At 38.6% G+C, this 13601-nt stretch overlaps 1 protein-coding gene across 2 annotated transcripts in view; it reads right to left on the bottom strand.

Moving 5' to 3' along the window:
- Nucleotides 1–302: 302 nt before the first annotated feature.
- Nucleotides 303–13601, bottom strand: part of LOC103028180 (zinc finger protein GLIS1) — a 149222-nt gene continuing 135923 nt past the window's right edge. For both annotated transcript variants that reach the window (XM_022670238.2, XM_049485580.1), the window contains exons 12-14: nt 5268–5443; nt 4929–5084; nt 303–3625 (exon numbers count right to left, since the gene is read on the bottom strand). In XM_022670238.2, coding sequence (XP_022525959.2) covers nt 3492–3625; nt 4929–5084; nt 5268–5443 — 466 coding nt within the window. In that variant the 3' untranslated portion in view covers nt 303–3491. The remainder of the gene's footprint in view (nt 3626–4928; nt 5085–5267; nt 5444–13601) is intronic.

Here is a 13601-nt window from a genome sequence, read left to right as displayed (position 1 = left end):
ATGAACATATGACACAACATTTTGGCTAATAAACTTAATGTTGGAAAGGGGAGAAATTGTGTAATTTTGCTGTAAATGTTTCCTCCACTAGAGGGCAGTGTTGCTCCACCACTGATTTTAGCTGAGGCTGTGTGTAGATGCACATCCAGCAGATGTTTATTCACATTAATCCGCACTTTATTCTTGAAAACTTGCGTAGCTACATTAAAGTTTATTAATGTTACTTAATTTAAATATCTTTAATTATTTGAATGTATTTTGCTACTTTAAAGCACTAACATGAATACACTAGGACAAACGTGTAATATTTGAGAACTTTATTTTCTGAGACGTGACAGAGTGACGCATAATAATTAATATTTAAACAAACTATACATTTTATACATCTGGTAGGAGTTCTGTGGATATTAATAATATTGATGATAATACCCATCAGCCTTTTATAAAATAATCAAACCAGATCATCTGGAAAAGAACAAACACAACGCAACACAAACATCACAAACAAACATTCACAGAAAAAAAAAAAACACAGCAACACTAAATACTGATAATCTACACTTCATTCAAGAGAGAGACAAAGAGAGAAAGCGAACAGAGAGACAGAAAGGAAAACAGAAAGAGATATAGAGACAGAGGGAAATTAAAAGAGACAGAAAAAGAGAGGAAAAGAGAGAGAGACAGGGAGACAGAGACAGAGAGACAAATAGAATAAAAGAAAGAGATTAAAAGAGAAGAAACGAGAGAGATAGGGAAACAGAGTAAGAGAAATAGGGAGAAACAGGGAGAGAGAGAGAGTGATAAAGAGAGACAGAGAGAGGTGGGTTGTGAGGAGTATGAGGGCTTTAATACTGATGGATTTTGTTTCTGATATGATTTATATTCCTCACTGTGAATATCGATATCTCTATAATGCAGCTCACTATTCAGTTAAAGGGCCAAAATCTCAGAAATCTAAGGCTGTGTCCCAATTTCACACTAATACCAAATGTAACCTGACTAACTAGTTCCAACTGGTACAGAATTTAGTGACGATGGAAAAACAGTAAAAGTATGTATCAGCAATGTTTGAGTATACTTATACTATAACTTCCATATTTATTTACTACATACTACTATGTAGTCAAACACTAGCTAGTGTTATTAATTAACATGCAATTGGAACAGACCCCACATTTCCTCACTTCTTTCCTTATTTAAAGTGAAAGCACTTGATGTAAACATTAGTAACGGTTTAAAAACCAACGTATCCACTTTTTCTGCTTACAGCAGTTTAATTTGATCCCAATTTGATCCAAGTTAAACATTTTAAAACTCATTCAAGAGTTATAAAGAATGTTTCAGCCCGGACTGCTTTCTGAACAAGCCACAATACAGGGCAACCAATCAGAATGGATGTCATTTACATATTTCATATATCGGCCTTTAAGGCACAGTAATACAAAAAATAATGTTTTTTTGTGACTAAAATGATCCGTTTTTGGAGTTTTGGAGCAAAGCATTATTAGAATATACTGAGAATGTAAGACCATTTTTCTTTTAGATCTCTCCTATCATATTTCTTTTATAACACCAAAAATGAATATAATTTAAATAAATATAAATACAACCAGCACTAATAGTGTTTACTGTTCAGACTGAGCCTGTAAATGTGTTGTGCGTGCTGGTGTGTAATTTACAGGAAGACTGGATTAAAGGATTAAAGCTGTTCATGTCCATCTGACAGGTTTAACATATGCACACGTTTTACAATTACAAACCTACATCAGAAAAAACATGGGACAGTATGGAAAATGGCAATAAATGCAGTGTTTCTAACATGTACTTTAACTTTTATTAGTTTGAGTTCATAGAGAGTATGAACCCAATATATACCATGTTTTATCTGCTTGGCTTAATTTGTTTTTTTAATATACATCCATTTTCGCAGTCCTGCATTTCAGTAGTGTTGTAACACGTTCAAAAAAAGTTGACGAGGGGTGGTAGTGAGATAGCAAATTATGTAAATGAAATGTGATATCATACAGGTGATTGTTATCGTGATTTGATACAAAAGCAGTATCCAGTCTTTGATGAGCAAATATGTTCTTGCATATTTATCCATTTACAGTGCATAATATGATTAAACCTTTATTTTAATCATGTCCAGAAGCATCAACTTCTCAGGAATTCAGTGGAAACGTGTATTGTGGTCAAATTAATCAGTATTCCTGATCTTTTTTTGGGATAAACGGGTGCTGTGAGCTCTGGACCAAAGACAAAAAGGACCATCCAGACTGTTATCAGTAACAAATCCAAAAGCCAGGATCTGTCATGGTAAGAGGGGTGTCAGAACACTCCTGTGATGCAGAATTAATGATTCAGCTTCATACTGAGATCATAGAGCTACACATTGAGATACATTCAAGACTCATATTTTTTAGGGACGTCAATCAATTTTTTAGCATGAGCAAAACCACATGTTGCACACAGTACAGGACACTGGACTGTCTTGCCTGGTGTCTTTACCTGTCCCCAATAGAGAATGTGTGGGAAATTTTGAAATGGAAAATGCAACCATACTGTTGTACACCCCAAGTTTTTTTTTTCTTTTCTCCCCAATTTACACAGCCAATTACCCAACCCACTTGTTAGGACTCCCCCTATCATTAGTAATGCCCCAACACCAGGAGGGTGAAGACTATCGGCTTCCTCCGATACATGTGAAGTCACCGTTTCTTTTCGAGCTGCTGCTGATGCAGCATTGCTGAGCAGCCAGCTCGCTTGGAGGAAAGCGCAGCGGCTCGGTTCTGATACATCAGCTCACAGACGCCCTGTGCTGCAGACATCACCCTAGGAGTGATGTGGGGAGAGAGCGCCATCTACCCACCCGGAGGAAGCAGGGCCAATTTTGCTCCCTTTGAGCGCCGGCAGCTTGATGGCAAAGCTGCGAACACCCGCTCATAGTGGCAGCGCTTTAGAACGCTGGACTACTTGGCGCCCCACCCTAAGATTTGTTTGCAGGAAGATTGGGGCAAAATAACAGCTGAAACACTTATAGCAACATAAGAAAATGAAGAAACTTTTTGGAATGTGTTGTTGGTCTGAAATGCAGGAATGGATCTATATTAAAAATGAATTTGAGTTGAACATACAAATCATGAATTCATACTGTCTGCAATGGAACACAAGTCAAAGTAAATGTGAGAAACTGTGCACACTGTGCCAAACTGATGAGGTATGATCACTGTGCTATAGATTTAATATCAATTACCATCCCATCACATCACAATATAGAGAACCATTTTGAAGTTTAGCAAACAGGTGACCCAGCCGGACAGTGATATTATGCTACAAATGCTGGTAAAATAGTGAAATCCTGAAAATATCTGAATAGATATAATACAGAATGGGAGGCCACCACAGATACAGATGCGCCGCTGGATCAGAGAGGAAGAGAGAATGGTGAATGCTGATCAGGTGGAGGAAGGCTGGTCTCCGTCTAATGTGTTCTACGTCTCGGTATATACAGAGTTCATTTGGCTCAGGCTGCGCTCGAAGCTGCCCAGCTGGAAGAAAACGCTGTCCTCTGGGCTCGGGGTGAACTGGGACACTGTCCCACTGAGGTCCGGCAACAAACTGAAACCTACACACACCAGAAAAAGACGAGGTAAAGGTTATTTTTAAAATATCCACTTTTTAATCACTTGTTCACAATATGGACAAAAGTATTGGAACATTGTTTTTAATGTATGTTTAATACAAAATCTAAATAATTTATAATGCTTTTGTTTAAATACTTGTCTCTACTGTCCAGAAAAGGTCTGTACTAGCTTTTAGAGCACTGCTGTGAGGAATTGATTGGATTTAATGACAAAAGGGTGTTGACAGTGAGGATGTTTGTAGATCATTACCCCACCTCACCCCCTTCTCTTCAACTCATCTCATCCAAAAATACTGGACTATTCCACAGCTCAATCTTGGTGGGCTTTAAACCTATAGTCCTTATAGACAGATCTGTTCATTGGCGACCATCTTTGTAATGCCAGTGGCAGTTATCTCTCTATACAAAATAGAAGACACCAAACTACTGGAAACTGAAGGTCAGATTACAGTTTCAAAAACTTATTAAAAAAAAAATTAGGAACTGTTTGCAGTGTTTGGCTCAGTAATCACTAAACATGATTTTTTTTAGCTTGTTCTGGCTACTGCACTTGTGCAGATCTCCACATTCGCAGATTCTACCCCCTCTAACATGCTGATTGTCCTCTGGGGGGATTTTATTTAATCCATATTGTCACTGTCCTGTGAAAAACACTCATCTCCATTTTTGTCGATTTTTAGTTTACTACATAATTTGAACAGACAAACTTTCTCTTACACTGTGCCAAAATTTATTGATGAATGGACCAATAGAAACTCCTCAAAATGACCTTTTTTGAATGAACTTTTTTACATTGACTTCCATTGAAAGTTTACAAGGTTTTTTCTTTCTCCTGCAAAGTTGCTGTTTTGGAGATAAGTGTTTTCCATTGGACGGTGACGATATACAGACCCAAGGTTGAATGTTCTGAGATCTCCCTTTAGTATTTCAACCAGTGATCAATCGTCTCATGATGAGTTTATAAGGATTGTTCCCAATAAACGCTGTGCTCATATGACATAACGAGGTACAGCAAGATAGAGTGAGATTGAGGTAGATTGAGGAAAAGCGAGGTGGATTGAGGTGAAGCGAGGTAGAGCTAAGTAGTGTGAGGTACAACAAGTTAGAGTAAAGTAGCATGAGGTAGAAGGGTCCAAGGTGAACCAAACTACTTCCAAGCTCAGAAAAAAAACCTTTGAGGAGATAAAACTAATTTAAGATCTGTGTATTTTATGCTGACCTTGAAGAATAAAACTGAATATTAAGCCATGAGTTTAAAGGGCTAATGTAGTGATAGAGTGTGTACCTGTGGAGGATGTGGTGGAGCAGCTGGTGTGGAAGCCGTTGTGTTGGTGTGTGCTGAAGCTGTGGGACTCAGTGGGGAGGTGGACGTTGCTGATGTTCTGCTCCACTCTGTAATTATCCCCAAAGTGGAAGCAGCTCTGGAAGTTTCCTCGGTAATCTGCTGAAACACAAACACAGAGAGGAGAGCTCAGAACGTGGCTTCAGTTAGTAGCTTACAGTAACTCAGATTTACAGTACATACAGGTCAATTAACTGATTAAGATAAGGTCTAAGGACCTTAACCACTGAATAATGAACATACAGAGTAGGACAGATCAGGGGGGTGAGCTGGGGACTGTACCTTCAGTGCTGGGGAGGCTGTGGAAGGTAGAGTAGGGCTTGTGGTGTGGATGGAGCTGGTGCTGCTGGTGCTGTTGGGTGGAGGGCAGGTTCTGCTGCTTTTCCACCAGAGCAGAGGGAGGAGACGGAGCCGCCTTCAGAGGACTAATCCCGGGAGACAGCAAAGAACCGGATAACCTGAGATAGAGAGAAATACAGAGAAAAAAATTCTGTTAAAAATGCAAATATTAAACCCTTTTCCTTCCTTTATACCTATCTGTGAAAAAAGGATGAGGTATTTTTTTATGATTTAAAATTGGTAAAATTTTATTGCGTTGTGTTTAGTCCTCCTTTCAATTGTTCATTATGTTTTTGTAGTTTTTTGACATAAAAACAAGTGCAGACTGGAAGTATATACAAAGCATAGAGCAATTAATTTTATTTAATATAACCTAGATATGTTATTAAAACCACTCTATGGCAAAACAACACCAGTGATACTAGATTAGACATCAATGCAGAAGTGTGTCTAACTGTTAGGTCCCAGACAGGGATTACGCCTATATATGTACTATATTATATTTATATATAAGCCTATTCATATACTATATTATAGGCTTAATCCCTGTCTGGAAACTGACCCAAATAAGCATAAAGTCATTTATCAGGGAGACTGTCTACCTGTAAATAACTCTATATAACATGAGAATAAACCCAAATAAACATAAAGTCAGAGGTCAGTGAGAGTGTCTAGCTGTAATTAACTTTATACAACATAAAAAACATATAATCATAGTTAGTAGTCAATGAGAGTGTCTACCTGTAATTAACTCTATATAGCATGATAATAAACCCAAATAAACATAAAGGCAGAGGTCAGTGAGAGTGTCTATCTGTAATTAACTTTATACAACATAAAAAACATATAGCCATAGTCAGTAGTCAATGAGAGTGTCTACCTGTAATTAACTCTATATAACATTAGAATAAACATGCGTAAGAATGTGCTGTGGCTCAGTAAAGTTATTAGAATGTAATGTTCAGACATTGTATGAATTAGTTCAGTTCCACCAGCAGCTCACCTCATTTACTTTAATGACACAGAGAGAGATCAAAATAACTGCTTGCCTTCCTTAAAGATATTGCTGGACACACGTTAATAATTAAACAACAAACAATTGTTTCTTATTTATTTTGTATTTATTATTATTGTATTATTTGCTCCTCTATATTTAGATTTAGCTTAATAAATGATTTTACTAGATTTCTCAAAAGTAGGTTTTTGCACTGTATTAAATATATTTCTATGCAGAATTTGCTGATGATGATTGCATGCCACAGAATGCCACTGGAATGCCTCCACAGGGACAAGCCTACTTAATGGCGCATTTGCTTACTCTATCGTGCATCGTACTTATCCGATCATTGTCATAATAAAAATTTACGAGGCTGGTTCTGATCATGTACAGGCTCGTACTTCAGAACAGATGGACTTTCGGAAAACATGCCTCCGACATGCCGTCCGCCACCATGGCTCGGGGGAAGCCGCGATGGCTTACTGATGCTCGCTGCATCGCAACCGAATAAATAAAGCCTTTGTTAGTGCCATTAGATGCAGCTGTCACCAGCCTAGTCTTCAAAAATGCAAAATCGAGCCATTCCAACGTGGAGCGCGGTGCCAGCTCGAGCGGCCCGGTTGAAGTCTTTTCTGCCCTTATGCAAAGCTCCGAGCTCACACATCAAAGAGTCACACTTTAGCATTTCAGAACAGAACGGAAAACAAAAACAATCCCAATGAATTGCTCTTAAATACAGAATTATCACTAACACATGGCCACACTGACGGCCTGCTCGAACAGCAGAAGTGCGGCAGAAGGATATAAACAGCTTAAAATGAGAGGAGAAGCACTGGACATGTTAGCATTTAGAGAGGAAATTAAATAATTGGTCCCTCTCTGGTAATTTTGTAATATTATAAGTTGTATACTACAGCAGAACAAGCAAATAAAGGGAAAGTAGAGATAATTAATCTGGCCACATTGTTCACACATGTGGGCATTTGAGCAAAATTCCTCAACATGCATATGTTCATGCTCGCTATGAAAAGTCCATTAAAAAGACAAGAGCATAAACAGCCTTAGCATTTACAGCCAACTGACTGCAGTATATCACCCCCCCATTAAGGTAGTAAATACAGCCTGTAGTGTGAAATACTTAATGTATTGTTAATTGTTTATTGTAATTCTATTAATTTAAAAGGAGAGATCCAAAGCCTTACCCTGTGAATTATGAGTTGCGTTGCGTTAAACACAGCCTCGCCATCCGTGAAGAAAGTTCAACAGAGGAGATCAACTTAATGCAAATGAAGACAATCGTGGCACTGCATTTAGCCAATCGGGGGAGAGTAGACTGCTACATTACAAATGCAGAAAATGGCAAAACACGGATTTATAGAACTATAGATTGCAATGCGGTTGATTAAAATCTTGAAATGATGATTGGCTGCTTCTGTTGCTTTATTTAAAATTCAAGAACGCCACAGACACGCCAGACGCAGCTAGACGAGAGATCTGGCACAGAAAAATGCCGTCGATTTAACTGCATAATAATAGCAGCTTTAGAATCATCTAGATGCTCTTAATACTATAATGCGAGGACGCTGCTACTGCACTATGGAACTTTGGAGGAGCTCACTCCAGAACTGTGTAACTCTGCTTAACCATATAATATTAGTATAAAATCCTGTACTATTTCACTACTGCCTCAGACCACATGCTTCTCTCACTTCAGATGCTGCTGCTAAATCTCTCAGCTTGTCCACAAATGCATGTGTACGGCTTTTGACAGCTTTTGCACTCTCAGGTGTTCAATATTGATACTTCAGAACAGATATGACTGGATTTTCTGTGATATTAAAAAAAAAAACAGTTTTAATAACCATGGTATTCACAAGTCTGTTTGCTCTTTCAAAAACAATGTTGTGACCTAACTGAATCAGCTCTTTTTCAGTATTGTAATTTTCCTGAATTGTGAAACACAAGTCATTTGACCTTACCAACTGCTTATATTTAATAATAATGTACCATATGATATATTCTGTGCCTTAGGTGCTTTTGGCTCAAACATCTCAAACATCCTTTCCCTCTGAGAGAAGAGGCTGATAAAGCACAGGTCAGGATTTTAAAACAGCATTCAGACGACAAGATCAGGTCAAGATGTTATTTGAGATTTATAATATTTAGACTAAAGGTTTAGTAAGAGTGTAGGTGAATAATTTAAAAACTTGTGAGCACACAAACAGGTTATTTAATAATAGCTTTACAGTTTACACTGTTCAAACTTACTTTGGAGCCAACAGACAGTTCTGTGGGTTAGAGTTCTTTCCATCTAGAGCCATATAGCTTTCTAGTTCATAAAACATGTAGTGTGTTAAAGTGTAAATGATAGCAGGTTTTCAGTAAGTTTCCGACATCAATCTCGTCCAATCCTCCATGATTTGCTGAGTGTAAATAGGATATTAGAAGCAGATCATCAGTGAAATAATTGTTTACTTTTAGACATTTTAAATCCAAAAGTAACAATTGTGGGAAATAAAGAATAAAGCAAGATAAAACAAATGTACAAGTCTCTCTATCTCTCTACACACTACAATGAGAGGGAGAGAGATATGATACATGAGAAAGGCCCAGGAAAGGTGAGGGGGACAAACAAGATTACAGGTACTATTGCAATACTTCTAAATCAGTACAGTTCACACAATACTTAAGCTTAACCCTGTTGTGGTGTTCATATTTTTGTTATTCGTTTACTTTGTTACTTGTATTTAATTCAGCAAAATTAAGCAATTCTACATTAAAATGATTTACACATGCTTGCTTCACCTAAATTGCAAGCAATATAAACAGCTTACATGGTTAATATTTGCCCTTTACCTTTTTTATGTTACATTTCTTTTAAAAAGTGCTCCTTTTTTCTATTAGTTTTTTAATAAAATGTAAAAGAAAATGAATTAAACTCAAGATATGAGAAGAAAATTTGTTTAGTTTCAAATTTACAAATGAAGCAATGTTTATTAACCCTGTATTACTGTATGTAATATAAATGTGTGTGTGTGGGGGGGGGGGGGGGGGGGGGTCCCACAGACCCAAACACCACACAAGGGTTAAAGTACTGTATTTAGTCCAATAGTGCCTACAGTTTATTGTCTGTGTAACTTCATGATAGAATGACAGGTATGAATACACATACCATTGGACTAAAAATAAACTGATACCACTTTTTCCCTTTAGATACTGACACCAATGTCAGATTTGTAAGTGCCTGCTGATACAGAGTACCAATACAGATACCAACTCTGACTATTATATGCTGTATTTTTTTGTTGTGTATGGTATTTATAGCGTTCAGTATTTTATACGTCTTATTTTGGTAAAGGCAGGGATCTGCCTCTCAAATAAGATAAAATATGCTTAAAAGAACAGCATTTACTGGTTGAGTCTGCCTATATTTGAACTACACAGCATTTTAAAAAGAGATTTTTTATTGAGGATAAAATATAGTCTATGACTAGGCTTATTCCATCTTTGGGGAACCAGAACAATCAAATTCAATACATGTAAAGGGTTTCATTTCAAAAAAAGAAATGATTAATACAAATGTGTGCAATATTATATGACTAAGAATCATTACACCATCCTGCGAATCTTAAAATACCCACTGAGAAAACAATCCTATGCTAAGAAAAATTCCCTATGACATCAGTTCATCCATAAGGTCTTTTTTCCACAGAAGCCAACTTTACATTCCTCAACCTGAGTTTCATCACCAGAAAAAAACATAAAACACCACACATTCTCTCACAGTGCTCTCATCTAAAACATGACTCACTCCTCGCTCCTCCCTCCATACAGCCATATGTCTCAGAAAAGCTGCTCTATCACACAATGCTGGTTCGAACTGTTAGGACACTGGGCTTCTTTGGAAATGTTACTGCCGTACTGTTACTTTTTAAATGAAGGAAACAGTAAATGTGTTGTTAGTGTAAAGCAGCTGTGTGTTAATGCTTTGAGTACTGGGTACTGATGAGCCAGAACGATTCACATTTCAAACATTCCAAACTTGTCCAACTGACTTATACGTGGTTGGTTCTCCATGTGTCACTGTACAAGACTTCTGGAAATGTCCTACAGTATCTGGCACCAAGACGCTAGCAGCAAGCCCTTTAAATTCCCATCCAAATCACTGGACACGGGTTACAATCCCTTTCATGGCCACAGGTGTATAAAACCAAGCACCTCAGCATGCAGACTGCTTCTACAAACATGAGTGAAAGAATGGGTTGCTCTCAGGAGCTCAGTGATTTCCAGCGTGGTACCATGATAGAATGCAGCACCTGTACACCAAGTCCAGTCGTGAAATTTCCTCACTACTAAATACTCCATAGTCAGTTGTCAGTGGTACTATAACAAAGTGGAAGTGTTTGAGAGCGAAAGCAACTCGCTCTGTTAACATGAAATGACAAGTGCTCCCATCACCATGCAGGATGGAAATAATGGTGATTGGTGGTGTCTGGCATGAATTTTCAGTTTAAACAGGCAAATCATATTCAACACAGGATACATATCACATATAATTAGTGCAGCGTTGGTTTAGCTTTCATGGGAAATGATAAAAAAGTCATGGGACACAGTCTGAGTTCTCATGTTCCCATGACGTGGCATATAGGAATTTTATGGTAAGCTTAATGATATTCAGATTTGTGGATTGACTCCCTTTTTTTTAAAGAACAGAACACATTGGAGCAGCTACACAAGACCCTACCCATGGTTAAAGTCTTAAAGGACAGTTTAAAGGGCTGAAACTATGATCTGAAGATCGCTGATTCGAATCCCAGTCATGCAGCTTGCCATCAGCTGTCAGAGTCCTGAGAGAGCACAATTATCCTTGCTCTCTCTGGATGGGTAGATGGTGCTCTCTCCCCTCATCACTCCAAAGGGTGATGTCCATCAGCAGAAGGCTGCGTCTGTGAGCTGATGTATAGGAACCGAGATGCTGCGCTTTCCTCCAAGCGCGCTGTGATGCTCCTCAGCATTTCAAAAAGAGACGGTGGCTGATTTCACATGTGTCGGAGGACTCTCCTTGTATTGTGGCATCACTTGTGATGGGGGAGAAAAATTGGCTAAAATTAGAAATAAAATAATGTAAAAAAAAGTCATAGGACATGATAGCTAGTTCTTGTCTCAAACCAACAAAGAACTGCTCTTTAATACAGTAAGCGTTTTGTAAAGCTAGGTGTTCTGTGCAGCACTGTGGTTCCTCTCCAGTAATCCCAGTCTAACTGTTCGCAGTGTAGAGGAGCCTGCAGTACTCTGCACTGTGTGGCGCTCTGCCATGTGGTTCTGCGCAGCGGCGGCGTTTTCCCCCGGGAGCTGCTGTCAGCACAAACTCAGGAAACAGTTATACTGTTCATATTTTTACAAGCTGCCTCTCTGTGCAGCTAAAGTGAATCAGGGTGTAATCAGTGGCAGCTGCGGCGCGCTCAGGCTGCAGGAATTAGGGGAATCTTTCAGACGTTCGATTCATCTCTTCCCTCAGCGTTCACCTTCTCTCTGATCGTTGCCTTTACTGAGCTTTCCTCCTCGCTCACACCGGCCTCTGATCCCCACCGAAGCTTATCTGTCTCGAAGAGAGTGATCCATCTGACATTTCACCCTGGAGAGGATGTGCTTGATATAGAAACAGAGGGGTGCAGGGTGCCCCTTTTTTATGCTGATCTGAAGCCTGTGGGGAGCTTGTTTTTAACATTTAAAGGAAGACTTAGGCCCAATCCCATTTCTCATTTGTATCCCTTACCCTTAGAAACCTTAGGAAACTCTTAAAAAAACACAATATGTTGTTAAAATAAATGAGCAAAAAGAACACTGCTTTATTAGCAGCTACTAACGATATGGATGAGCAGAAAAGTTTAGTAACCTCACTGCTACCATTACTTTTACACCATCTTATATCTTCAAAATACTGATGCAACAATTACACATTACTGCCCTCCCCTAATTCCCTACTGATAGGGATCAGTTTGTTGGCTTCTTGTACAAATTTTGCCATTCCACCTTAAACCAGCAAACAAAGCAGCTTTACATAAAAGAATGTAATTACTGAACGGTTTAAGGTGGACCAGGAAGTGTAGTCAGCTAGCTACTAAGACATACTACTAGTTATGTTTTATGTTATTTATGAAGAAAAGGGCTATAACACAAGGAAAGAACATTAAAATAAGATAATGCAATTTTAGTGATGCATCCCAAGTGCCACCTGTTTGAGAGAATGGCAAAAGTGTATAGATATGCATTTTAAATAACAAGGTCAGCAGGGCTTATACAACATACAACACCAGTTTGAGGTGAATACACACACATACATACCTAGCTCTACACTGCACACATGAGAAATATAGCTAATTTAATAATAACACTAAATAAATCCTTCATATACTTTATCTATATAAGATCAAAGTCATGTTTCCCATCAGAGATTTGGCTCCACCTCAAACTACAGGATAATGAGACATACATTTTAAACATGTTTCATATTTACGATTCACTATCGGGGTGGCCCATACTGCTCTGGGAGAAGATTGACTCAACCCACAACAGGGTCATCTGGGAAGAAGACTGTTTTTTTACAGGGACCCCAAAATTATGAGAAAATCTGCCACAAAATTGGCCTGATAATGTAGTGTGCACATAATCACCCTTAAACCTGTACTGTAGGCCAGACCTAAGGCAGACATGGTTTATACTGAATAATCTAAAAGCAAGAAAATGCTGTTTTGGGTAAATGTATTATTTCACTTTTTTGCATAGGAGTGTTCAAACTGGCAACCCATGGAAAATGTCCAGTATTCTGATGATGTCAGCTCAATTATTAGTTAAGATTGACTTCTAAGGGTAAAGTGTGTCAGCACCGCCTACTGAAGTTCTACTAAACTCCATGAGAACCTCTGTGAAGACTGATGAGGATCAATCAGCTCTAACGAGTCAGCTCTGACTCAATCCACTAAAACCGGGGAACGTGACTGCTTGTATGACCACGATTCATTACATACAGACTGAGTGTGTGTGTGTGTCTGTGTGTGTGTCTGTGAGGGAGAGAGAGAAAGAGGTGCTTTGATTCCTGCTCCGAAGGTGAATATCAAAAGAGGTGAGGATCAAAGGCCTGGAGTGTAAAGAAGAGCACAGTGTGGGAAAAACACGGTCGGCTTAAAGCGGACAGAAGAGACAGAGACGGAGAATACAAGTCAAACCGTGGTCTGAACTTTAGTTCATCACTGGAACGCCGTCATTCCAGACCTTCTGCT

The sequence above is a fragment of the Astyanax mexicanus genome, chromosome 12, assembly GCF_023375975.1.
Source record: "Astyanax mexicanus isolate ESR-SI-001 chromosome 12, AstMex3_surface, whole genome shotgun sequence".
In the NCBI taxonomy this organism is placed as follows: Eukaryota; Metazoa; Chordata; class Actinopteri; order Characiformes; family Acestrorhamphidae; genus Astyanax; species Astyanax mexicanus.
The sequence above is the reverse complement of the archived record's forward strand: the minus strand, read 5'-3'. Positions and strand labels throughout refer to the sequence as shown.